This window comes from Malus domestica, chromosome 15 (assembly GCF_042453785.1).
Source record: "Malus domestica chromosome 15, GDT2T_hap1".
Classification (NCBI taxonomy): Eukaryota; Viridiplantae; Streptophyta; class Magnoliopsida; order Rosales; family Rosaceae; genus Malus; species Malus domestica.
In genome coordinates, this window is record NC_091675.1 from 45,019,581 (window position 1) to 45,046,467 (window position 26,887).

The window sequence follows — 26,887 nt, forward strand, 5'->3', positions numbered from 1 at the left end:
TGAATAGTACCAGTATTGACTTTTTAGTGTAAAATTGTGATTTTTTGTTAAATTGAATAGTACTGTGAGCTTTTTGTTAAAGTTCCTAAAATTTAATGCTTGTCCTTGGGTAAGTAGGATGTACATTTCTTTTTTTTCCACGGCAAGGAAGGTGTTGTTTTCTTCCCCCTTTTGTTTTCCACCGCAATGAGGGATTCTTTCCTTTCCCCTTTTGTTTTCCACGGCAAGGGGGGATTCTTTCCTTTGTTGTTTTGGAAATTTTGAAGCCCTTTCCTTTTTCTTTTTTTCTTTTTTTTTTGTTGCAGGAAAAACAGCATGTTTCCTTGGTTTAAGAAACATGTCATCTGACTTGCATGCCAATTTTGAGTCGATTTATCTTCTGAACAATTCTGTAAAAATATGGGAAACTTAGCTTTATCTCTTATCTTTTCAGGCATATATCACACACTACTAGGAAAAATCGGGAAAGCCTTCAACTCATCATTTTCCCACAGCTGCACAGTTCTGACAGGAAAACAACTTCTGCTAGATTAACTTTGAAAACTGGAACGTTTGGCTTTAGGGAAAATTATGAAATTTGGACACAATGATCATCAGCCTCTTAGCTTCCTTCTATAATTGGCCTTGCATCAAAACTTTTATGGAAAGTTGAATTATCACCAAAAACGTCCTACTTGCGCATATTGGCTAAAACTTGTCATTTTTTGCTTGGAATTAGCTTCCTTCTTTTGGTTGGAATATACTTCCTTCTTTGGATTTTCCTTTGATATTTGGTATGTACTCTCCCTTATAGCATTAGGAAGAATTGACCCCTATTTATAGGACAATTGGTTGTGTGTTTTTTTCACAATTCACATTCTTGTTGTGTGCTTACTGTTGTGCTTTGCCGTGGTTTTGCTGCTTGGAGCTTGTTGCAGTGCGTCACTTTTTACCATATAGTGCTATTTAAAATACTGCAACGGTGTTATGTTATGTAGTGCCTTTTGGTCACAGTTTCCCTTCGGTGGTGACGTTGCCGTGCAGTGCAAGAAACTGCTTGCGTAATCGTTGCAAGGTTGCATAGTGCGATTGCGTAGCATTTTGATTTTCTTCGCTACTGTAGTGTGTTTTGAAGGACCATCTTGTAACTGCCCTCTTTGCCATGTTTGCCCAAGCTTTGTGGCTGATTTCTTCTCATTGTTGTGATTTTGCCATCGTCATTCTTCAACGCTCACGAGGTTTGTCGCGCATGTCTTTTGCTTTAGTGAAGCAAAAAAAAAAAATCATGCCGCCCCACTCTTATGCTTATGTTGCTTTGTTTAATTTGTTGCAGCCATGGTATTTTTCAAATGTTTTAAAAGCAATACCATCAATATTCTTGCGAATGAAGATGATTCACAAGATAGGGAAATGACGCTGAATCTTTGTGCGTCGTTGACTGGCCCTAAGGCTCTTGTTCTTCCTACAAAAGACAACTCAATGCTTATCAAGTTGTGGTCTTCTAAAGTGTCTTGGGAGGTGACATATTTTGGTCAACCAACTATGAAAAAGAAGGCGTGTACGTTGAGGATTCTTATCTTAAATCATTAGCACCATGTTCGTGACAATTCACCGGCTTCATTTAAGCTTCTTGGTGATCACATTCGTAGCGGATTTATGACTTGGAATAGCACATTGTTGACTACTGGAGAAGCCGTCTTTGCGGAGTTTTACTAGGAGTGACTTAAAGATGTCTTGAGCTAATCCAAAGATGTACTTACCAACAAGGGCCTTTATCATGTTGTGTATGCGTTCTTTAAGCATTGGTGTTCAGCGACCAATACACTTCACACGTCACAAAAGGAAATGTAAATTTCACTTTGGGATCTCCACAAGATAGGAGGCTTACCGATCCAGGGTAAGTTTTACGACGAGGTTGTTCCTAGTATGAAGGAATTTTCTCATCGCAATAGTCGAGGATTGCCTGTGAGTTACCGTTCTTTGTTTTGGGTGTATCATAAGCTTTCCTATGAGGCTCAGGGTAAGTTAAGCATGAAGATTTCTTTATAGATCGGATTTTGGTATTGGGATGCCATGAAGTATAAGAAGCCTTCAAAGAAAAGTGGCCACAACAAGACTACCAAGCCAAATGGAGACTCATACCCGTCAGGTGCCGTTGGTTCAACTAGGCACCGTTCCCCTACCGAATTAAAAGTGTTTGAGGATCTTGGCGTAGCGTCAGAGCACGTGGAAGAATCTTACCTAGCTGTTTTCTTATCTTGTTGTCTTTGTAAGTTTGTTTTCCTCAAAGACGACATCAACATTATCCATCCCAGAGTCTTCAAAGTGGCTAGCTAGATGGCTACAAGTGAATCTTCCAGCCTTGCTATTTCGGTTTTAGCCAATATTTACAATGGCTTAAGTATTGTTTCGAACTCAACGAGCCCTACCACTATGTGTACGATTGGTTAGGTAAGTACTTTGGCACTCATTTTTCTTCGTCAACTTTAGACAAGTCGGAGCCTTCTTCCTTAACTTCATCCAAGCTGAGGCCTTTAATGACAAAGTACTCTGGCGTGTTTTTCGCAAAGAGCTTTGATGATTTACAGGCGCAAACATTGTTTAGAAGTTGTGAAGGTTTGAGAATGAATCACCTGGCAAAGGTTAGTTCGACATGGCGAGGCCTCGTAGATGATTCACACCTTTATTTCTCAGACTTGTCTTATATTACAAGTTTGTGCTTGGGGTATGTTTCTTTATGGCAAAAAAACTGATGTATTATTCAGCCGTACAACCCTTACCATTTCATAAGGCAATTTGGTTTTGTCCAACATGTGCTAGGCAAGCTGAAGGAAAACACACATCTGAAATCTTTCCAAGCCGTGTATATGTATTGGGAGTCATGTACCCGTTCATGCACAAATGCTTGTATCACTCTGTCGACCAAGGACGAGTTCAAGAGTAATCCAGTGACCTGTGCCTAAGCAGGTTGGTGGTCAAAGATACATCGTGAAGACTATGGGACGGCAAATGACACCAATTCTTCTCATTCACGCAATGATGTGTCGAGAAAGGGTTGTTCTGCAATTCCTACGCAACTGGCACCATTTGATTATGTGAGTGAAGCTCATTTTCAAGATGGACTTGCGACTATAGCTCTTCAACCCCCGTGCTTGTCTTCCAACATTCGGATGTTTCTAAAGAGGCGGGTGACGAAGTTGATTCGCACGGAGATTACCTTGTTTTGCAACAACATTAACAAGTTTTGAACAAGCGACCACATGAAAGTGCTCTGGATGACAGTGATGTTAATTTCCGTCATAAGAAGAAAGTGTTTAGGCCTCCTTAGTTTGATGACCATATGTCACCTGAGAAAGATGTATGTATTTCCTTCTTTCTTGTGATTTCTTCTGCTTTCATTGTTTTCGCTTGTGTTTTTAACACCTTTCTTTGTCTTCTTTAGGCTATGCCTTCTTGTTCCATTGATTTGGCAAACATGGGTGTTCATTCCTTCACAGAGATGCTATTTGGAGGCAATCTACCTATAAACGAGGAGATTGGGGATCCACCCAATGCAGAGCTTGTTCCAAATCCGCCAAGTTGCCCAAGTTTGCAGTGTGTAGGTGAAGGTATGCAAGAGCCCGTCATGCGTCCAACACCTTTGCCAGTTAGGTCTGAGATGTATTTGAGATGACCGAACCTTAGTGGCACTAAGCAGCTTATCCATCGCATCAACTTTCGCGCGGGCATAGATATCAAGAGCCATATTAAGAAGTGGATTTCAAAATGCCCATTGAAGGACCTTGCGTTGCTCAATAAGGACTTGTCGAAGCTTGTTTCTACGATTGACAACCTTAACGTGGATTCCTCGCTCTTAAGAATCAAGATTGCCGAGCTTATGGCTACCTCGACTAAGTATTCTTTTTTGCATGTTGTTTCCTCTAAGAAGTTGAATCCAGAGATTAGAACTCAGAAATTTGCCACAATAGACTTATCAATTGTCCAAGTTCAATCTTCATAGCAAGCCGCTTCGGAAGGTTATCAAGCCACATGGGCTTCTTTGGCTTCCGTCCAAGCACGTCTAGAAGCTTTGGCGCGTGAACGAGAGCAGTTGGAAACCAAAGCGTCACGACTTCAATGTGTACTCTTGGAGCAGGAAGCTACACTTTCTCAGTATCAAGAGGAGGTTTCCCAAATATAGTAAGAGAAAGGCGCGGCCATGGAAATGCCCACCTTGTCTCTCACCGATGTAGAGACTTTGAAGACTTTGGACGGCTTGCTTAAAGACCATCGCTGTAGTTTTAGGGACATAACTCTTCAGTAGTGTCTTCCATTTTTGTGCTTAAAGCTTTCCATGTTTTTTTTATTTTTATTTTTTTTTGCTTACTTTGTAATAAAGTATTCACATTCTTGAATTTGCTCTTTATTCTTTAAAGTGTTTGTGTTTTTGTTGATGGTGTGATTGTACTTGAAGTTTTAAAGCTTCAAGTTGCCTACGTACCTTCGGTTGAGGAGGGATCAAGTCATGACGTAGTTCAAAAGAATGATGGATTGCTTTTGATGGCGATTTTGCTATACACAGTTTATGCTATTACAAGCCAGGAGCGTTGAGTGTCACCTTTTAAACTGGTGCGAACAAAGAGCATTGGGTGTCACCATTTAAGCTCGTGCGAACAAGGAGCATTGTTGTCGTGTGTAGTTTAGGCTTATACAGGCAAGGAGCTTTGTGCCATGTGCAGCTTAGGCTTATGCAAGCGATGAGCATTGGGTGTCACCTTTTAGGATCGTGCGAACAAGGAGCATTATGCCGTGTGTAGTTTAGGCTCATGCAGGCGATGAGCTTTGTGACGTGTGCAATTTAGGCTCGTGCAGGCAAGGAACATTGTCTCGTATGCAGTTTAGGCTCGTGCAGGCGAGAAGCATTGTGTCGTATGCAGTTTAGGCTCGTGCAGGTGAGGAGCATTGTGTCGTATGCAATTTAAGCTCGTGCAGGCGAGGAGCATTGTGTCGTTTGTAGTTTAGGCTCTTGCAGGCGAGGAACATTGTTGTCGTGTGCAGTTTAGGCTCATACAGGCGAGGAGCTTTGTGCAGTGTGCAGTTTAGGCTTATGCAGGCGATGAGCTTGTTTGTTTGGTTTAGAGGTAGTAGCGCTTCAAGAATCTGCCATTGATGGGGCTGATCTTTAAGCCGTCTTCCGCCATGATTAAGTAAGCGTCATTGGTGTAGACCTTTTGTATTACGTAAAGTCCATCCCACTTTGATGTGAACTTGCTTTCTGTTTTGTAAGTTATGATGATGGGCCTTCGTAATGCTAAGACAAGATCTCCAGTTTGGAAAGACCTTGGGCGGACCTTTTTATTGAATGCCTGGAATAGTTGTGGTTGGTAACATTCCAAGTGTTATTGAGCTTCGAGCCTTCTTTCGTCGAGTGCTTCCAACTCTTGAAGTCGCAGCTTTGTGTTTTCCTCTTCAGTTAAGCCTTCTTGTATAGCCATCTTTAATGAGGGGATTTGACTTTCGAACGGTAGAACAGCTTCTACGCCATATACGAGAGAATAATGCATAACTTGGGTAGGAGTCATATGTGTCGTCCTATATGCCCAAAGTGCTTCGCTTGTTCTTTCGTGCCAGTCTCTCTTTGTTCGGCCGATTACCTTCTTCACGATGTTGCACATCTTTTTGTTGAATGTTTCCGCGAGACCGTTGGTCGGAGCATAATACATGGAAGACTTGTGCTGCTTAAGCTTGTATTTCTCACAGAGCTTGTCCATAGTGCCTTGTGACCAGTGGTTGCGTCTACCATGATTTTGATGATTGGCAAAGGAAAGTCATCCTTTGGGCAAGCATCGTTAAGGTCACGGAAATCTACGTAAACACATATTTGTCTAGATTTCTTAAGAACAATGACTATGTTGGAGATCCATTTAGGGTATTGCACCTCTCGAATTAAGCCTGTTTCAATTAGCATGTCAATCTCAGCCTCAACTTGTGGGATGAGCTCGGATCGATAACACTTTTGAGTTTGCTTTATCGGTCGCGTTCCAGGCTTGACTACAAGATGATGAACGGCGATGGTAGGGTCAAGGTCGGGCATTTCTTTGTAGGTCCAAGGAAAGACATCTTTGTACTCCATTAGTAATTGGTAATACTCATCGATCTTGTCCGCACTTAGTAATGCACTTACAAAGATAGGCTTCAATTCCTTGCTTGTGCCTAAGTTGAGCTCCTTAAGATCATCAATCATGGCTTGCCCTTCATCCTCAAGCTGTGGTGGCACGAAGTGACATCCTCATCGGGGATTTCATCTTCTTTGTCTTTTTGGATGTGATGTGGAAGACGTCTTCGACCTCCTTTTTAGTGTCATCCTCTAAAGCTTGTTGGCGTGAAGATTGGCCAATGTGGATGATGGTGCGCCTTCTTACCTTCAATGGAAAACCATCAAAAAATTAAAAAAAAATAAAAAATAAACAATCCATTATTTCCTTTGAACTATGTCATGACTTGATCCTTCCTCAACCGAGGGTACGTAGGCAACTTGAAACATCAAAACTTCAAGTACAGTCACATCATCAACAAAACACAAACACTTTGAAGAATAAAAAGCAAATTCAAGATTGTGAATACTTTTCTTTAAAGGAAGAATTTGGCTACAAAGCCGTATTACAAAATGAGCAAAAATAAAGAAGGCTTAAAGTACAAAGAACGGAAGACACTACTTGAAAGCTATGTTCGTAAAACTACGATGACGGTGGGGGACAAGGTGGGCACCTCCATAACCGCGTCTTTCTCTTGCTATAAGCACGAAATCTCCTCTTGATGTTGAGAAAATGTAGCTTCCTGCTCCAAAAGAAAACCTTAAAGTCGTGATGCTTCGATTTCCAACTGCTTTCACTCTCGCGCCAATGCTTCTAGACACGCCTAGACAGAAGCTAAAGAAATCATTGTGGCTTGATAACCTTCCGAAACGGCTTGCTGAGAAGACCGAACTTGGGCAATTGATAAGTCCATTGCCACAAGTTGCTGAGCTCTAACCTCTGGATTCAACTTCTTCAAAGAAACAGCATGCAAAGAAGAATACTCGTTAAGGTAGCCATAAGTTCGATATTCTTGACTCTCAAGATTGAGGAATCAACATTAAGGTTATCGATCGCAGAAACAAGCTTCAATAAGTCTTCCTTGAGCAACGCAGGGTCCTCCGATGCGCACTTTGAAATCCTCTTCTCTTGATATCCATAGCCGCGCGAAGGTTGATGCGATGGATGAGTTGCTCAGTGCCACTAAGGTTCGGCCATTTAAGAGAGATCGAAGCTAGCTAGCAAAGATGTTGGATGCATGACAGGCTCTTGCATACTTACACCTACACACGGCAAATTTGGGCAACTTGACGGATTTGTAGCAAGCTTTACACCAAGCAGATCCCTAATCTCCTCATCCGTAGGTAAGTTGCCTCTAAATAACATCTTCGTAAAGGAATGAATGCACATGTACACCAAATCAAAAGAACAAGAGGGCCCAGCCTAAAGAAGACGAAGAAAGATGTTAGAAACAAAAGCTAAACCAATGAAAGCAGAAGAAATCATAAGAAATAATGAAGTACATACATCTTTCTCAAGTGACACATAGCCATCAAACTGAGGATACCTAAACATTTTCTTCTTCTTATGACGAAAATTGACGTCCCTATCATCCTGAAGGCCTTCAAGCGATCGCTTATTTAAAACTTGTTGATTCTACTGCAAAACAAGTTCATCTTCATGTGAATCAACTTCGTCACCTGCCTCTTCAGAAGCATCGAAATGTTGAGAAGACAAAGACAGATGTTGATGAGCTAAAGCCACAAGTCCACCTTGCAAATGAGCTGTACTCGCACAATCAAAAGGTGCCAGTTACATAGAAACCGCAGAACAACCCTCTCAATGCATCATTGCATGAATGAGAATAATTAGTGCCACTTGTCGTCCCTAAGTCTTCATGGTGTATCTTTAACCACCAACCTACATAAGCACAGGTCACTAGATTACTCTTGAACTCGTCCTTGGTCGACAAGGTGATAAAAGCATTTGTGCATGCATGGGTACAAGACTCTCAATGAATATACACGGCTTGCAAAGATTCTGACCGTGCGTTTTCCTTTAACTTACCCGGCACATGTTAGACAAAACCAAACTGTCCGCTGAAACGATAAGGATTATACAGCTGAACAATACATCGGTCTCCTTGCCGCAAAGAAACATACCCCGAGCAAAGACTTATGATGTAAGACAAGTTTGAGAAACGAAGGTGTGAATCATCTATAAGACCTCACTGCGTCGAGCCAACTCTTGCCAAATGGTCCATCCTCAAACCGTCACAACTTCTAAACAACGCTTGCGCCTGCAAATCATCAAAACTCTACGCAGAAAGCACGCCATAGTACTTTGTCATTAAAGGCCCCAACTTGACTAAAGTTGTTGAAGAAGAGCCCGACTTGTGAAAAGTCGACGAAGAAAATTAGTGCCAAAATACTCACCCAACCAACCGTACACATAGTTGTAGGGAAATACTGCACCACTATCTTCGATGCTCGCCGAGTTCGAAACAACATTTAAGCCATTATAAATATGACTAAGACCGGAATAGCAAGGCTGAAAGATTCACCTGCAGCCATCTTGCTAGCCACTTTAAAGACTCTAGGGTAAGTTGACGTCATCTTTAAGGAAAATAAACTTACAAAGCCAACAAGCTAAGAAAACGACTAGGTAAAATTATTGCACGTGCTATGACGCTACACCAAGATCCTTGAACACTTGCAACTCGGAAGGGGCACGGCGCCTAGCTGAACCAATGGCACCTGATGAGTCTGAGTCTCCCTTTGGCTTAGTGGTCATGTTACGGCCATTTTTCTTCGAAGGCTTCTTGTACTTCATGGCATCTCAATACCAAAATCGGATCCATCATGCCTGACTTAACCTGAGCATCGTGGTAAAGCTTGTGATACGCCCAAAACAAATAATGACAATTCGCAAGAAATCCTCTGCTGTTGCGATGAGAAAATTCCTCCACGCTAGGAACAACCTTGTCATAAAACTTACCATGGATCGGCAAGCCTCCTATCTTGTGAAGATCCCAAAGTGAAATCGACATTTCCCTTTATGATGTGTGAAATGTGTTAACCACTGAACACTAATACTTAAAGAACACACGAAGGACGGAAGGATGACGATTATAACTAAACAAACATACGTACACAGGGAGATAAAGGCCTACGTTGGTAAGCATATCTTTAGATCGGCTCAAGACATCTTCAAGTCACTCTCAATAAAACTCAGCAAAGACAGCCTCTCCAATAGTAGACAAGATGTCATTTCAAGTCATTGCTCCGCTACGGATGCAATCATGAAGAAGCTTAAATGAAGATGGTGAATTGTCACGAACATGGTGCGAAGAATTCAAGATAAGAATCCTCAACGTACATGCCTTCTTCTTCGTATTTGGTCGACCAAAATCTATCACCTCCCAAGATACTTCAGACGACCACGACTTGATATGGATCGAATTATCTTTTACAGGAAGAACAAGCGCCTTAGGGCTAGTCAACAGTGCACAAAGCTTCAACGTCGTTCCCTTATCTTGCGAATTGCCTTCCTTCGCAAGAATGGTGATGGTATTACTTTTAAAGCATTTGAAAAATACCATGGCTGTAACAAAACAAATAAGGCAACATAAACATAAAAAGTGGGACGGCAAGAAGGAGAAAAAAAAATTGCTTCACTAAAGAAAAATACATGTGAGACAAACCTCGCGAGCGTTAAAGGATGACGATGACAAAGTCACAAGGATGAAAAGAAATCAGCCATAAAGCTTGAGAAGGTCATTCAAAGCACACTACAGTAGCAAAGAAAACCAAAATACTACGCAATCGCACTATGCAACCCCGTAGCGATTACGCAAACAATTTCTTGCACTGAACGACAACGTCACCACCAAGAGAAACTGTGACCAAAAGGCACTACACAGCGAAACCCTGCTGCAATCTTTTGCATAGCACCACGCGGTAAAAAGTGACGCATTGTAACAAGCACTAAGCAGAAAAAGGCACGACTCTAAGCAGCTATAAGCCACGGCACCAAGCAACAAGCAAACCCACGACATCTTCAAGCAGCTACAAGGCACGACAAGCACAAAAACAGTGCACGACAAGGATGTTTTGTGACAAAAACACACCCAATTGCCCTATATTAAGGGTCAATTGCTTCCTAATGCTATAGGGAGAACACATACCAAATACCAAAAGGAAAATCAAAACAAGGAAGCACATTCTAGCTGCAAGAAGGAAGCAAATTCCAAGCAAAAAGGGCAATGTAATTTCGGCCAACAAGGGAAAAGCATGCTGTTTTTGGCACAAAAAATCAACAAAAAGAAGAAAGGGTAACAAAAAAAAAATAAGGAAACGACTTTAAAATTCCCAAAAACATCAAAGGAAAGTACTTTTCCTTGCCAAAATACAAAAGGGAATCCCTCCAAAGCAAAGACAAGTTGTCAAGTTTCCCAAACTAAGAGGGAAAACACTCTACTTGCCGTAAAAAGGAAAAAAATGCAAATCCTACTTACCTAAGGACAACCATTAAATCTTTCCAAAGCTTTGAAGGAAATTACTAAAGTTTTCCAACACTTTGAAGGAAATCACCCTCATTACCAAAATTGAAGGAGGTTCCTACCTAATGAAGGAAACAACTTTTTTTTTTCTCCTACAACCACAAGGAAAAAAATTCAAAATACACCAAATGTATTTTGTCAAAATTATGGAAAATCAATACGCACAATAAGTATGTGCCGATTTATCTATTTCCAAAATTTCTTTCAAGATCAAGCCTCTACAACCTTGGAAGAAAATTTTCATTTCTTTCAAGATCAAGCATCTACGGCTCATGAAGGAAAATTACATTTTCATTCAAGATCAAGCATCTACGGCCGTTGAAGAAAATTTTCATTTCATTCAAGATCAAGCCTCTATGGTCCTTGAAGAAATGTTTTGTCCAAGAAATACGCCTCAACGGCCCTTGAAGAAATGTTTCGTTTAAGATCAAGCCTTTACAGCCATTGAAGAAGCAAACTAATTCAAGATCAAGTCTCGACGACTCTTGAATTAGCACATTCACATCGCAAGACTTCAAAACACGTTTCTTGCATGCGACAAGCACATGCCTACAACGCGCCTTGAAGTGGGGGCATCTATAGACATGAAAATTTCGTTGCATGCAAATAATGCATAACAAAGCTCCACACGGCATATGACTCATCACAAATGGACAAGTCATCAATGATATGTGGCACAAATCAAGCAAATGAAGCTCAAAAGCATTCCTAAAATGCGGCAAATGGGAAGAAATCTTCTTAAAATCGTTAAAGGACCCAAATTGCTCCCAAAACCGAAAGAAAGCTAAAGCATCTTCACAAAACAAGCAAGAATTGAATATTACTCACAAAATAGGCAAGAAAGCCCTATAATTTGACCAAGCAAGGGAAAGTGGCTAAATTAAGACACAAAACATGTCTAAATTCTCCCATGGATGAATCAAGACACAAATCAAAGTCAAATCCATCCAAAGGCATAGCTTTGGAAGTCTATAAATATAAGGTCCCCAAACACAAATAGGGGTCCACAATTTCTACATTGAATGGCTGAAATTCTCACAAAAGGATAACCTCTGCCAAATCTTTGAAGACTAATACGCTGTCAAAGCTCTCTTCGAAGAACGTATACCAAAGCCGAAGTTTTCTTTCGACCAAAGCTGAAGCATTCTCTTGAAGAATCAACAAGCACTTGTGCCGACTCCTTCAATACTTTGTTACAAGCTTAAAACTTATAACGACGTTCGATTCAAAATCAAGTTGCCAAGACCCTTAAATCAACAAAATCCCACATCAACATCACCTTGTCGCAGGTCATACACAACCCTAAAGGTGAAGACTATCAACGCATTGTTTCAAGCTCAAAACTTGAAGCAATTGTTCAACCATTGGTCCGAGAACAAGTCATCGCGACCCTTGGATCAACAACATAGGTATCTGCATCAAATTTGAAGACTGAATCAGAGGAAAATTGTAAACAAAGTTTGTAACCCTACAAATTCATCAATACAAATTTGCTTTGTACACATGTTCTCGTTTCATTCGTTACAGAATTTTTGTGTTTACAATTATTTGTACGATTCTGATTATGATATTTGTACAGTGAGATAATGTCGCATTAAAGATGAATGAGGAGTGAAAGAAAATGATATATAATTTACTCTTAATTACTATATTTAATGGATGTACATTATCCTAGCCAATAATTTTCTTTTACATTTATTTTTTCAAATAACATTTTTACATGCAAAGTTGTTTAGAAGGGGGCCCTCATTTTAAATCCTGCACAGGGCCTTCTAAAACATTGGACCGGCCCGTGTGCGGTTGTACCCATGTGCGCGATTGCTTAAATGCATGAAAATATTTTTATTTTTTCGTACCGATGGCTCACTGGAAAAACTGTGAGAAAGTTAGATGTACTTGTATTTGTATATTATCATGTATCCATGACCTTTTTTCTTTTCTTGATGGTCATTAGGTGAAAACTATCCATGAAATGATTTCTTCATGGTTTTTTCTTGTACCATTTGATGATTGATTACGTGAATACACATTTAAGTTTTTGGACACAGGTAAGTACTATAAGGGGGTATTTGTTGCATGTAATAGACTTGATTTGGACTGACAGTAGGGAATTGTTTGGATAGCCCTGACTTGATCATATTTAAGTCTCATTTTTTTTTAACAAACGATATTATCTACACTAAATGTTAGGGGAGTGGGCTAAGTCTCACAATGAGTTAGCAATAATGTGATTCAAATTTTCCTTTGGCGAGAACCAAACCTAAGACCTTTTACTTACCAATGAATAGAAATACCACTAGACTATAATACACTTATCAGTGAATAAAAATATCACTAGACTATAATACTAAGGTCATCTCCAACCGAAGGAGGGCCAAAGAGTTTGTTTTAGCCCTATAGCCCTCCAAAAAATTATATTTTAATAAACAGTATCAGGGCATATTTCTTACCATCTCTAACCGAGAGGCCAAAGGTCTATAAGCCAAACATAACTCTGCTACAAAAAATCATCTCCAACCGAAATGACCTTAAGGCTAAACATAATTTATTATTTTAACTGACTTAATATGGTTGCTTAAATTTATGAATCTTACAATCCTGTTAAAGACATCATTTGTGCAAGGAACTATTTTTCTAAAACGGAAACAAAGGACAAAAATGACGATATCTCCAATTTCACTCGGGTTCACATTGGTCTTTTCCACAACTGCCTACAGCAAGCAATTGTCGTCCCGGTAAGAAAAAAATATACTTCTTTCTATCAATTCAAGATAACAATAGTTCATGGAATAATACTTGTTCCTATCAAACTTCACCAGAAACAAAAACGAGAATGCAAAAACGAAGATAATGGTAATAACAAACCTTCAAAACAGGTGCAAGAAGATCATCAGCATGAGTATCCTTGAGGCCGCTGCGTTTCGCCTTGCAAATCGGAGTCCGATAAGCTCTGCAAACCAAAAATGTTCAGATTTGTCACCCAAAAACATCTCAAAAATCTCTAGGAATCGATACATATACAAAATTGAACCTGATCGAGAAGCATCATATCATATCATTTGAATCCGAAATCAGTTTTATCAAATTAGAGAGCTGGAATTCGATCGAATTCAAATCTTTTATATACACACACACGTATGTATGTTTTGTTGAATCAAATCAAATTAAGGATGAATCGAACTTTGGGGAAGACGAGGAGGAGAAAGAGAGAGGCTTACGGAGAGAGAAGAAGAAGAGTCGGCGGAGGGAGGGCGGAGGTGGTCGAGCAGAACACGCTGCCTGTTGATCGCTTTCTCCATTTTTGGTGCTTCTGCGTCTTTGTGTCTGGTGTGAAGCTCGAAAACCGGGTGAGATGGTCAGACAAGCAAGCAAATGAAGGGCTGCGTTTGTTTGGTATTTATACAAGTGAGAGATGCCGCTCGGCCCTCGGCCTGGGATTGAGTTCGAATTCCAGAGATTGGGTTCGAATTTGAAGCGTCTTCCATGGTTTTGAAGCTTCAGATTTCAAAACCCTAAAGATCGTCAAAACGTAAAGCTCGATGGGAGAGACAGAAGATGAATCAGAAGAAGAAGAGGAGGAAGAGAGAAGCTTGAGTCGTTGCCTGCGAGAGGAAGAGAGGCCGGCCCGGGGCTAGCTGGCTGGCTCTTTGAGCCAGCCGGTTGATCTGATTCTTCTTTTTCGGCCTGGGGGAGCCCACGAGCTTTTTGACTTAATCTTTGATTGGTGACAGTTTTTGTATTATTTCGAATTATTTTTTACCTTTTAACTTTATGGCCGGATCGGTTGGAGATGACCTAAATGACTTTAAATCTCACATTTAAATAGCCTTAAATGTGTAATGCTAATTAATTCATTTCTTATATAACACTAAATTTAGCATTAAGGCTGATTTTCGAAATTATCGGTTCAAAAAAAAGTTTCCAATTCATATTACAAAATTTTCACATCAGATTGCACCCGACAATTTCTTACACGACATGTAAACCTGATCCAAAACGATACGAAAATAACGGATTTCGAGTCAACACATTAACCAATCGGTTGTTATCGAGCCACACTTTAAGAACCTGTTAATAACAACCATAGCATAACAAGTTCTTAACAAGTTTACTCGTAGATAACTCGTTTCAACCCGAAAAAAAGTTAGTTTAAATTTTAAACCAATAAAAACCTTACTAGAATAGCCATAGTATTTAATCTCAAATGAGTTGGATTAAAAAATTTCAAAGCACATTAAAAATACCAAAGCAATTTAAAAATACCAAAGCACATTAAAAAAATATAATAATTAATTTACTAGTGTGAAAAAATATGCAAACTCTTGTGATTGGATCCTCTACTCTTTGATAATGGCTACATCGTCGTTTGATGATGACTACATCGTTGTTTGGATTCCAAAGTAAATAAAAATTTATAATAATTAATGCAAAAATGTGAAGAAAAATACAAAAAGAATATACAAATGTTGTGATGGAATCGTCTATGCTTAGACGATAGTTACATCATCGTTTAGCTTTTTAAAACCCTCTAAACCCTCACGAATACTGTTTATTGTTCGATTGCAAAATTAATGTAGAAGAGTTACAAATGTAAAAATAAAAAATAAAAAAATAATTACAACTTTACAACTTTTTGCTCAAGAGGAAGTCGCATGTTCTACATTAAAAATAAAAATCAAAGTATCAAAATTTCACCTAAATAATTACCAAAGCATTCTAAGCATAGACTCATCAGCCATCTTCATTGGAGAAGGCTAAAGATCAAAAAACAAAAAAATAGTCTAATTTGCCCAAAAATTCATCTCGAATAGATGGATGGGGCATATTCCTATGGAGTCGAACAAACCATTATTTGGCCCAAATGGCATCGGGTTAGCCAAGTGAAGCCCCTCCAAGGCCATTTTCTTGGGCCCGACTCCTCTGCTGCATAAGTTGATTCAAATCCAATAACTGGTTTAATAAATATTTGCTTATTATTTTCTAATTTTATACCTTTTGCTTAACTAATAATAAGATCCACAATACTATTTTCTCGGGGATGTTCTTACTATGCAAAATATGATTATGCTTCCTTATTGGAAAATAAAAAACTAAACTATTTTGGTCTAGGGTGATTTTTCTCCTTTGTTGTTCACTAATTTCTAAAGGGTTTTTATCACAAGTGGTCTCTGAAATTGAACCATCCCATCAAGATGATTCCTAAAATTGAAAATCAATCAATGTAGTCCCTAAAATGGGTGTCACAAATCAATTTGGTATTTACATCACAATTCCGTCAAAAATTTTGTTATGTGATGATGTGTCACATAACTAGGTCCCACAAGTTTAATTACATATTTCAATTAAATAATAAAAAAAATTGAGTACATCGATATTTTTACACTAAGGGAAGGGGGTTCGGCTAACCAAATGATGGGCAACCTAATTTGGTATCAAATTCGTCATCTACGAGATTCGAACCTAAGACCTCTCACTTCCAAGTAAAGAGGAATATCACCAGACTGTAGCATTGAATGGCAAAATATTTTTATTTTTATACTTTAACAAGGAAAAAAGAAAAAAAAACTCTTCTTAAGGAAAAAAGAAAAAAAAAAAACTCTTTTTCCTCGTCCCCAATTCTAAACCTTCATTGCCTCAATACCAGTCACTACTTTTCTTCAGTCACCGACGATCTCTTAGGCTTCAGCTCCAGCATCCTCCATTCGCCACCACCGTCTTCTCTTCCTCACCGAAACTCATCGACAACTCAAACACTGATTCGTCACCCAACTCCCACCCAGACTCAATCCTAACTCGTCGTAATCGATCAGTGGTTGAGTCGAATCAGACGACCTTGATATAACAGAAGGACCACGTTGATTTCTGACACCCATATTTAAGGACTACATTGATCGATTTTCAATTTTAGGGACCATCTTGATAGGATGGGTCTATTTAGGGATATTTGTGATTAAAAAAATTAAGGTTATCTATCATAAACTATAGTTTAGCTTTCTCTAAGGTTATTGCTACTTGATTTCTTACAAACTCTCTTTCTTCTCTCAAAATCTCTAAAGTACGACCAGTTGCTCGTTTTGCTGCTAATACATTATGTTGCACTTATTTACCTTTACTAGTAAATGGCAAGTGTTCAATATAACTTAAGATAAAAGTTTTGTTTCTTCAGATTCTTGTTAATTTTCTTGTAAATATATGCTAGTCTTAGCGGGATGTCTAAGACAATAAATTTCTAGTGGTTTTGGTTGACAAGGTTTGCGAGGACAATAATATACAGTGTTCAAGCAAGAATAAGCAACTGTGTGTTGATGACTTCCGTCCTTAAGGTACTATACTATTATAGGCATACTATTAAAGGAATAACTGTTAGATTTGGCTTTAATGAAATCTTGTGGTCCCTTTTTTTTTTTTTTTTTTGAAAAATGAAGATCCCTTCCCTTAAAGGGCATTAAAATGCTAAACTTAGCTCTAATGCCAAATTCGAAGCAGATCGTTTAAATAGCCAAATGACGATTATAACAATTAGACATGAAACCTTACACATGAATCTAAACATGTTTCAAGATGACGGCCGCTCACAATGCAAGTATAAAACCATAAAGGCTGAACTCAAAGGTACCCTAGTTAATGTCCAGTTATTTGTATAGCAATCATTCAACTACAACATAGTGCTCGAAAAAAGAATGATCATCAGTTTAACAAATTAATAATATAACAATAATAGTGTTTCCTTGTTTTGGACATAAAGTCTAATTAAACTAACACACTAAAGAAAGAATGAAAACTTACTTAAGAGTGGAGAATTACTTGAATATGTACACTTACTCTTTTATTGATAGATAAAGGATGAAATAGAAGTTTACAAAGGATGTCAACCCAAATAATAATAAAACACACTAAAGAGTACAGCCGGAACGACGTAGGTTTACATCGTCGCCACCACTTTGTTTTTGTTTTTGTTTTTGGTCAAATCGCCAGCACTTGATTCAGTTGATTGCTTTCACAAGTTTCCCGTAGCTGTAGAGCTCCCATGTGAGCACCGACATCGCCAGCTGCTGTCAATCACAGACCCCACCCCGCGTTCTTTCCTGTGCACCCGTTCCCACAACATCCCCTTGCACCCTCCCACAAATCCCCCAATCTTACCCAACCGCAATGACCGAAAACCCACACCTCACCACGTGGCATCCATTAATTCGCTGACTTAACGGTGCACCGCCCTAAGCGCGTAGGCAAAAGCCGAGTTTACGCGGTTTGGGCAATCAATTTTTCCGCTTATTACTCAAACCTTTTCCCCAGCGGCATCATCACTCTCTCTCTCTCTCTCTCTCTCTCTCTCTTCATATATCTCGCTCCTCTGCATTTCGTTTCTTCAATCTTCTTCTCTCTCAAATTTCTCTGCTGGAACGAAGTGAAAAGACTGAAAAGGGCTTCAATGGCGAAATTGGTTCTGCTAATTGCTCTGTGCGTGCTGCCGGCTCTGGCCGCCGCCACGCGTCCCATGAAGACCCCGTTCACGGTGGAGGGGAAGGTCTACTGCGACACTTGCCGCGCTGGGTACGAGACCAAAGCCATCACCTACATTGCCGGTAACAATTTTTTAACTCCGATTTTGGTTTTAGCTCTAATTTTGCTTTTAGAAATTTGGATCTCATTTGATAGATCTGGAAATGTTGCGTCTTCTGTTTGTAAATTTAGTTGCAAGATTTGGTTTTTTAAATCTCAGATCTGACTGGGTTTGAAGTTTGAATAAGGTGGACTGTATGGTCAAATGATGATGCTTTTGGGGTTTGTTGTGTTTATTATTTTCTTATGTGTGCGTGTTAGTGCATGCCAAAGAATATTTGACGTTAGATTGATAGATGGTGACATTGACTTTACATAATAATATACGATCCGGCCCCTGCAACCGTTCATCAATACACAAATAAAGAACCCATCTTGGATCTTTGATTGAAAATTAAGGACATCTTATCTGCAGGGTATGATTTTGTTCACATCTAGGTCAACTTTGAATGGATACATTTCTAACGTACGGTTATGTCGTTCGTTCGTGACATCGTTTTCGGAATAAATAGTTAGGAAGAGTTTTGTTTGCTCCATGGTTGTTGGTTCTAGTTTATGATCATGTTTTGACAAGATTTCGGTGTGGGGATATTGTTTCGAGAATTAGCATTGTTGTAGGTCGACAGTTGGGGAGTACAGTATCGTACGATTTGAGAAAGCTAAACATTGTCTGTAATGATTCGTTGATCATATGTGCATCGACACCTAAGAGTGTTTAGTCTAATGGTCAGGCCCTTGGTTTGTTACCAAGAGGTCTGGGGTTCGACACCTCTCAAGGTACCCACCTAGCAATTGCTAGAGTTTCTTGCCTACCAAATGTTGTGGGGTTAGGCGGGTGGCCTAGTGAGTAGTCGGGTCAAAGACCCGGAGACACTAGATTCAAAAAAAAAAAAAAAAAAAAAATCATATGTGCATCGACTCTTTGCTGCATTGATTTCTAAAACTAATGTCGTTCGTGACATCGGTTTGTTAGGAAAACTTTGGTGATTTGATAGTTATTGAATCGTATGTTCATGTTTAGCATAGGTTTTGATGATTTGCCAACCGTTTTGGTTTACTAGTTCAGGGTTTGGTTGTGTTCATCCTCGGTATCATTGATTCTTTAAACTGACAATTTGGAAGGAAATATTAGAAACTATTTCGAACTCTCGATTGGATTGGAGATTTCCTCTAACAAGTTTTATTTGGTGATGTTAATTATAGGTGCCAAGGTTAGACTGGAATGCAGAGACAAAAGCAGCATGGCACTCGTGTACACCAAAGAAGGGACAACCGACTCAGCTGGTTGCTATAAGATCCCGGTCGCAGAGGACCATTTGGACCAGTTCTGTGATGCAGTCCTTGTTAGCAGCCCTCAGAAGGACTGTGCAACAGTTTCCCCGGGGCGTGAGCGTGCACGGGTCATCCTCACCGGCTACAATGGCATTGCTTCATACACCCGTTTTGCCAATGCAATGGGGTTCATGAGGACCGAGGCCTTGTCTGGTTGCACCCAGATTCTGAAGGAACTGCAGGAGCTCGACGTGTAGGTGTCGGTTTGAGTTCCTAGTTTGTGTCTCTACTTTTTAAACCTTGCTTGGTTCACGCTGCTAATGTTTGCTGTTGTTTGATGGCTTGTTATCTCAACACCTAGTGATTTCTTGATTTATTTGCTGTACTCTTTAAATTTTATTTCATGGTCTCTTCTGGACTGGATAATATGGTTTCTGTTATATATATATATATATATATATATATATATTAATAATTGATTAAATTGATTTTCTCAATGTAATTCAATGTTGTTTTAATACATCGCATCGCATAGAAAATTTCTTGGAAAAATTAGATGTTATCGTGTAGTGTCTTGCACCATACGCATGGAACAATGAGCCAATCGAAATAATATCGCGATTAAAAATAGGAAAAGATTAATTAATCTTAAAAGCTAGGTAAAATCATGAAGCAAATCTTCGGACTACAAATTTCTGGTAAAGGAGAGTACAATTTGAAGCTCCCTGATATCTCATATCATCAACTTATCAGCATCAAAGACCAACTTCGGATGCAGGCATTGATCATAAATCTTCTCGATTGTGTACAGCAGTCGTATGAACAAGTTCTTGATCGTCTAACCAAGTTGTGCGAGCAAATGCGTGCTCGGGCATGAGGTCTGAGAGGTTCATCATTCAGAAGATAATGTATGAGCGACTTGGTAGGCTGCATCTGTGATTGACTCAAAAAGCTTCCCATTTTCGTATCAACATTTCCCATTTTCGTATCAAAATTTCGAAATCGGACGAATTGAATCATAATTTTCAAATTCGAAATTTTTGGCATATTTAGAAATTTTGGAATTTGAGTAATCTCAGAAATTTCGGAACATAAATTGGAAATTCATATAATATTTAAGTTTTTGATATTTTTTTATAACTTTTCCATACATGCAATTTATTATTCTTTCTTAATATTTGGTATATGTTTATGTATCAATTCAATTAATTTTGTGGTATTCTAGTATGCTTATCCTTTTTAATATATAAATGTATGTTTAATATAAATACAATGAACAAAATGTAACCAAATATTTTTTTTTTAAGGAAATACGATATTTTATTGGAAACACCCTCAATGGGCTAAATTATGGTTGATGAGTACAACCCAAAGGAAATCTGGGGGTTCCTCGAACCATACTTTTGAGTCCGCACTAATTAAACTGGACTTAGCTAAACAATGAGACTCCATTACAACTACGAGGAATATAAGAAACCAAGGCTGGAGAGATCTCCCCCGCTCGCCTTGCAACAACATGCCACCGCTTCCATGGAGTCAAATTCCCATTGCAACATGCGTGACGCCAAGGAACTTCGCCAACTGTGACCCAACCAAAACAGCAAGGAGCTCCACCTATTTAACCGAAGCAGTCCCCTAAAAAGCCTCACCACCACAACCCTGAACAAACCACCCACCCCTCGAACCACCCATCCTGCTCCCCCTACTGTTTCCTACACCTTCACTGCTCCATCCACATTCAATTTAAACCAGTCATCACTTGGCGCTGCCCAACGCAGTGGCACGGGTTCTCTTACCTGACTGGGTTGATGGTTAGCCTTCTGAAATTCATTGAGCCAACTAGTCGTGCGTTGAACCACCTTCAACGGATTAGACCGCTGCCCTTCCCAGACCACATCATTCTGACCTTTCCATAAAGCCCAAATCACCATTAGAACCACATCAAACTCCACCATCTTAGCCTCCATATCCCTCCTAACCCCAATGGTGCAACAAACCAGACCGCACGAGCAAAATGACAATCCCAAAGTACATGTTGTGCCTACTCAAGGACTGCATTGCAACGTGGGCAAGATACATCAAGCCTAACACCTTTGGTTGACAAACTCCTCCTTGTGGGGAGGATATCATTACACACATTCCACCCACAAATTTTTACTCTGGGTGGCACCCACGGCTTCCAAATGGCATGCCAAGGACCACGATAGGCGCCACCATTATCAAAGGATGAAGAAGCAACAATATGTGAATGAGCAATCATATGTCTTGCAACTTGATATGTGCTCTTAACCGAGAAAACGCCATTCTTACCATAATGTCACATTAACATGTCTGACGGCCTTCGAAAGCTAAGCGGAATTGAACAAATGAACCTCACCTTGTCCTTCAAAAATAATTGTTGCAGCAGCGCCACATCCCAGCGCATCCCATCAACTAAAACTAGGTCCTTCACCTTTAAGTCCAAGAGCATCGGTGGCATCGAAGTACATATTTTGAAAGTAAACAGTCTAGGAATCCATTTATCCTTCCAAACATGAACAATTTCTCCATTACCAATATCCCACCGCAACCCTGAGCTCCAATACTCCACATGATTGCACAATGATCTTCCAAGCATAGGACGTCGTAAGAAGAGCAACATCACTCCAAAAGTTTCCATCATGAAAATACTTTGCCTTTAACACCTTACTCATCAAAGACTCCGGATAAAGGTCTCAAAAGCCCATACCTCACTCACTCTTTGGACAACACATTCTCCCATGAAATTCAATGAATTTTTTGAGTTTCAATATCACTACTCCACCAAAACTTTGCCATTAGTTGTTAGAGCTCTTCACAAAATGTTTTTGCCATTAGTTGTTAGAGCTCTTCACAAAATGTTTTAGGCAATAAGAAACTTTGCATGGCGTATACTGGCAAAGCCTAAGTTACCACTTTGATAAGTAACTCCTTACCCGCTCTACTCAACAATTTGCCTTTCCACCCTTTGAGCTGCTGATTCACTCGTTCTTTAATGAACAAAAATGTTTGTTTCTTATTTTTTTCCAACGAACGTTGGCAGCCCCAAGTATATATCATGTCACTCCACCTTCTGTACTCCTAAGAAAGATGCTAGTTGAACTTGTAAAGTCTCCAGAACATTTGACATCACTACTCTTATGGAAACTTTTAGTTTGCTTAGATGCTTGAGAGTACACATCCAACACCTTCTGCACGACTCCACAATCCTCCAACATAGCCCGGGCGAAGAAGAAGCTATTATCTGCAAATAACAAGTGATGTAGCCTTGGGGCCGACTTCGCAAATTGTACTTGGTGAAGAATCCCTTCGCACTCCTTCTGTGAGATAAAGGCAGATAATCCCTCCACACACAATGGAAAGAGATGAGGTGATAATGGATCGCCTTGTCTCAGTCCTCTCGAGGAGATCAAGTACCCATTCCTTTCCATTGATAAGGAATGAGTACGACACGAATGAAACACATGCCATAACAAGCTTCACCCAAGCCTCGACAAAACCCATGCATCGCGTCATTTCCTTAAGGAAATGCCATTCAACTCGATCATAAGCCTTACTTAAATTCAACTTGGGTGCAAAATAGCCATCTCGTCCACTCTGCTTATTATGAATGAAATGACCTACCTCCGCCGCCAACAAAGAGTTGTCCGATGTTAAACGTCCTGGAACAAAAGCACTTTGGAAAGGAGAAATCAAAGTAGTTAAAATAGGCTTTAAACGGTTTGCCTACACCTTAGCACAAATCTTGTAAAGAACATTACATAAACTGATCGGACGTAAGTGAGACATATCTTGGGGTTCCTTCACTTCCGAGATCAATACCACGTGTGTAAAGCACACTTCCTGCAATAGACACCCTAACTCAAAGAAAGAACGCACAACATCCACCACATCACTACCAACAACATGCCAATATTTTGATAGAACAAAAGGGACATCCCATCAGGACCTGGCGATTTGGATGGGTGTATTTGAAACAAAGCACCTTTCACTTCCTCCTCCCTAATAGGACTTAACAAACTGTCGTTCGTCTCATTAATAACCATCGGGGCAACACTCCCAATAACCTCCCCAAGTGCATTTGGAAGCAACCTTTAGGAAGTGAAAATATGGTGAAAATATTGAAGTATTGTCCTTTCAATGCCCTGCGCCAACTCCTGCCATAGTCATGCATCATCCTGCAGGCCTTTTATAGCAATTTTTTCGATTTCTATTCGAAGCCTTACAGTGAAACCACTTCGAATTCTTATCTCTTTCCCTCAACCACGTCACCCATGACCGTTGTCACCAATATGTTTCCTCTCGAGAAAGCAAACCCTCCAAACTTTCCATCAAATCCTTCCTTTGTGCAATGGTCACCCCCGTATAAAGTTGCGCAAACAACACCGCTAATTTATCCCTCATCTTACCAATTTCCTTCTTTACATTCCCAAATGTACACCAATCCTAATCCATAAGTGCCACCCTAGTAGCCTTAAGGGTAATTTTCTTGAGCTTTTGAAGTTTCGCGGTCATGATGAAAGTGAAGATTCAAGCAATAAGGGTAATTTTCTTGAGCTTTTGAAGTTTCTCGCATATCATAATGAGGGTATTAAAGATGTGGTGTTTAAAAATGCTCCTGAAAATCTCAAGTTAACATCACCTGATATTCAAAAAGATCTTGTGTATGCAGCAGCATGTGAAACCACTAATGCTATCATGTTTGATATTGGTGATGATGCTTTCTTTTCTGTTTTGGTTGATAAATCGCGTGATATATCAGTCAAGGAGCAAATGGCAGTTGTACTTTGCTATGTGAATACCAACGGACAAGTAGTTGAAAGATTTGTGGGCATAAAGCATGTTCCTAATACCACTGCTATTTCACTTAAAGAGGCAATTGATCAATTCTTCTCTGTAAACGGATTAAGCATATCTAGATTGCATGGACAAGGTTATGATGGGGCTAGCAATATGCAAGGTGAGTTTAATGGCCTTAAGACACTTATTTTGAAAGAAAATGAAAGTGCATTTTATATTCATTGCTTTGCACATCAACTTCAACTTGCTCTTGTAGCCGTAGCGAAAAATCATATTCAAATTGGCTCTTTTTCTGCTTGGTTAATAATGTCGTTACTATTGTCGGAGCATCATGTAAACGTTGAGACATGGTTAGAGAAAGACAACAAACCAAAGTTATGGAAGCTATTCAAAATTATGAGCTTCCAAGTGGGCAAGGCTTGAACCAAGAAACTAGTCTTAAACGTGCAGGTGATACACGTTGGGGCTCACACTATGGTACCTTGGTAAGCTTGGTTAATATGTTTTCTTCTGTAATTGAGGTGCTTGAGATGATTGTAGATGATGGTGTAAGTCTTGATCAAAGAGGTGAAGCGGATATTTTGTTGAATCTTTTGCAATCTTTTGATTTTGTCTCTAGTCTCTTTCTGATGAAAGAAATATTGGGAATCACAAATGTGTTGTCACATGCATTGCAAAAGAAAGTTCTCGATATAGTGAGTGTTATGGCTTTAGTCAAAGCATGTAAGCAACAACTACAAGCGATGAGGGCTAATGGATGGGATGCTTGGCTTGATGAAGTTTCTTCTTTTTGTGGCAAGCATGATATTGATATTTCTGATATGAATGACATCTTTGTAGCTCGAGGGAGGTCACGGCGTAGAGTTGAAAATTTGACAAACCTTCATCACTACCGTGTTGATCTCTTTATTGATGTTATTGATAAGCAACTTCAAGAGTTGAACAATCGTTTTAATGAGACAAGTACAGAGTTGCTTCTTTGTGTTGCATGCTTAAGCCCAGATGACTCATTCTCAGCTTTTGACATTGAAAAGTTAGTTCAACTTGCTGAATTTTATCCAAAGGATTTTTCTGATATGGAGCTCACACTTCTTGAAGATGAACTGAAGAATTATATATTTGATATGCGTTTGCATAATGAATTTTCTGCGTTGAAAGGAATTAATAACCTTGCACAAAAGTTGGTGGAGACAAAGATGGATAGACAGTATCCCCTGGTGTACTTGCTAGTGAAATTAGCATTGATTTTACCTGTTGCGACTGCTTCAGTTGAAAGAGCTTTTTCGGTGATGAAAATTGTGAAGAATCCACATCGTAATAGGATGGGTGATCAATGGTTGAATGATAGTTTGGTTGTGTACATTGAGAAATATGTATATGATTCTATTAGTAATGATGTTGTAATACGACGTTTCCAAAATATGAGAACACGTCGTGGACAATTATGAATGAAAGTATGATCGATTTTTTAAAGCTATTTTTTGACCCCATTGTCTTAAATTCTTGGCTCCGCCACTGACAAGAACACTACATGAAATGATCCAATTCTTATTCTTAATTCTCTTAGCATGAAAATACTTACCTAGTTAGCACTATTGCTAATAAGCGCTTTGTAAGTGTGTCATAATTTTATTAAAAATATACGTGCTTTCTTCCTATAACACCTGCATTTCTCTAAATTTGGAGGAGATTAGAGTTTTTTAATATAGGAAAAGAAAGAAAGTTACACAGAAAACCCTTTCTGACAAAGGAGAGATTATAGTTTATTTATTGTAAGAAGTTGATTTTTTTTTAACAAACGATATTATTTATACTAAATAAGAGGGGATGGACTTAGTCTCACAATGAGCAAGCAATAATATCATTTAAATTCGTCTTTGGCGAGAATCGAACTTAAAACTTCTCACTTACAAGTGAAAAAAAAAATATCATTACATTGTAGCATTAAATAACGTAAGAATTCAACTTTAGATGAAGAAAAAAAAGTGTTATAATGCAAAAGGCAACTAAGCCCAACACAAGTGCATAATTTGAAGTCAAGGTCACCTAAATCAGAGCGTTGTGGATCACATCACATTCACAAGCTCCAAGGTTTACTCTGGACCGTCCAATAAATTATAACCTTTCGTAAACCAACACGTTTAAGAGAAGCATATTCCATTATCATCAGAGACTCCATGCCAGAATATTCTTATCACACACCATCCCTTTCCTTTCTTGTTAATTTTCCACGTGGCAAAATCTGAAACCGTTGAGTATTAAAATATGTGAAATGTGAATGCAGAGGGAGGAGTTAGGTGTCACATGGTTGCATGTATTTGGTACGCATCAATGCATCAATGCGTAAGCTGTGCACGAACAACACAAGCACGTGTTCTGTCCAAAAAAACCACCAAAAAGGAAGGTGGTGTGTGTGGGGTTGGTGGTATTAGTATTGGAGGTAGGTGGTATAACTTTGGTGACTTTTTATTTTTTATTTTTTTTATTTTTTAACCAGTGATATTATGTACATTCAAGGAAATGGAGTGAGGTAAGACTCACAATAAACTAGTAATAATGTAGTTCAAATTCATCTTTAATGAGAATCGAACTTAAAACATCTTATTTACAAATGAAAAGAAATATCAATAAATCATAGTAC

At 39.2% G+C, this 26,887-nt stretch overlaps 3 protein-coding genes across 3 annotated transcripts; 2 read left to right on the forward strand and 1 right to left on the reverse strand.

Annotated features, from left to right (window-relative positions):
• Positions 1-6,063: 6,063 nt before the first annotated feature.
• Positions 6,064-16,466, reverse strand: LOC103439566 (uncharacterized). The gene is made up of 5 exons (XM_070812999.1): positions 16,359-16,466; positions 14,567-14,661; positions 13,812-13,973; positions 13,459-13,543; positions 6,064-6,380 (listed from the first exon to the last, which is right to left on the reverse strand). The coding sequence occupies exons 1-5, from the start codon at positions 16,464-16,466 to the stop codon at positions 6,219-6,221; spliced, it is 612 nt and encodes a 203-aa protein (XP_070669100.1). The 3' UTR covers positions 6,064-6,218.
• Positions 16,467-17,512: 1,046 nt separating this feature from the next.
• LOC103417539 (pollen-specific protein C13-like) lies at positions 17,513-19,854 on the forward strand. Its single transcript, XM_008355716.4, has 2 exons — positions 17,513-18,179; positions 19,360-19,854. The coding sequence occupies exons 1-2, from the start codon at positions 18,026-18,028 to the stop codon at positions 19,683-19,685; spliced, it is 480 nt and encodes a 159-aa protein (XP_008353938.1). The 5' UTR covers positions 17,513-18,025; the 3' UTR covers positions 19,686-19,854.
• Positions 19,855-23,797: 3,943 nt separating this feature from the next.
• Positions 23,798-25,694, forward strand: LOC103444555 (uncharacterized). The gene is made up of 3 exons (XM_070813000.1): positions 23,798-23,809; positions 23,950-24,406; positions 24,787-25,694. Exons 1-3 carry the CDS (start codon positions 23,798-23,800, stop codon positions 25,692-25,694), a joined length of 1,377 nt encoding a protein of 458 aa, XP_070669101.1.
• The last annotated feature ends 1,193 nt before the right edge of the window (positions 25,695-26,887 follow it).

Coding starts and splice junctions, on each gene's coding strand:
- LOC103439566 (XM_070812999.1), bottom strand. CDS start 16,466: ATGGGTGTCAGAAATCAACGTGGTCCTTCTGTTATATCAAGGTCGTCT. Junction 14,662..16,358: donor TGAGTCTGGGTGGGAGTTGG/GTGACGAATCAG, acceptor TGTTATTAACAG/GTTCTTAAAGTGTGGCTCGA. Junction 13,544..13,811: donor ACTCTTCTTCTTCTCTCTCC/GTAAGCCTCTCT, acceptor TTTGGTTTGCAG/AGCTTATCGGACTCCGATTT.
- LOC103417539 (XM_008355716.4), top strand. CDS start 18,026: ATGGCGAAATTGGTTCTGCTAATTGCTCTGTGCGTGCTGCCGGCTCTG. Junction 18,180..19,359: donor AGCCATCACCTACATTGCCG/GTAACAATTTTT, acceptor TGTTAATTATAG/GTGCCAAGGTTAGACTGGAA.
- LOC103444555 (XM_070813000.1), top strand. Junction 24,407..24,786: donor TGGGGCTAGCAATATGCAAG/GTGAGTTTAATG, acceptor AGATGATTGTAG/ATGATGGTGTAAGTCTTGAT.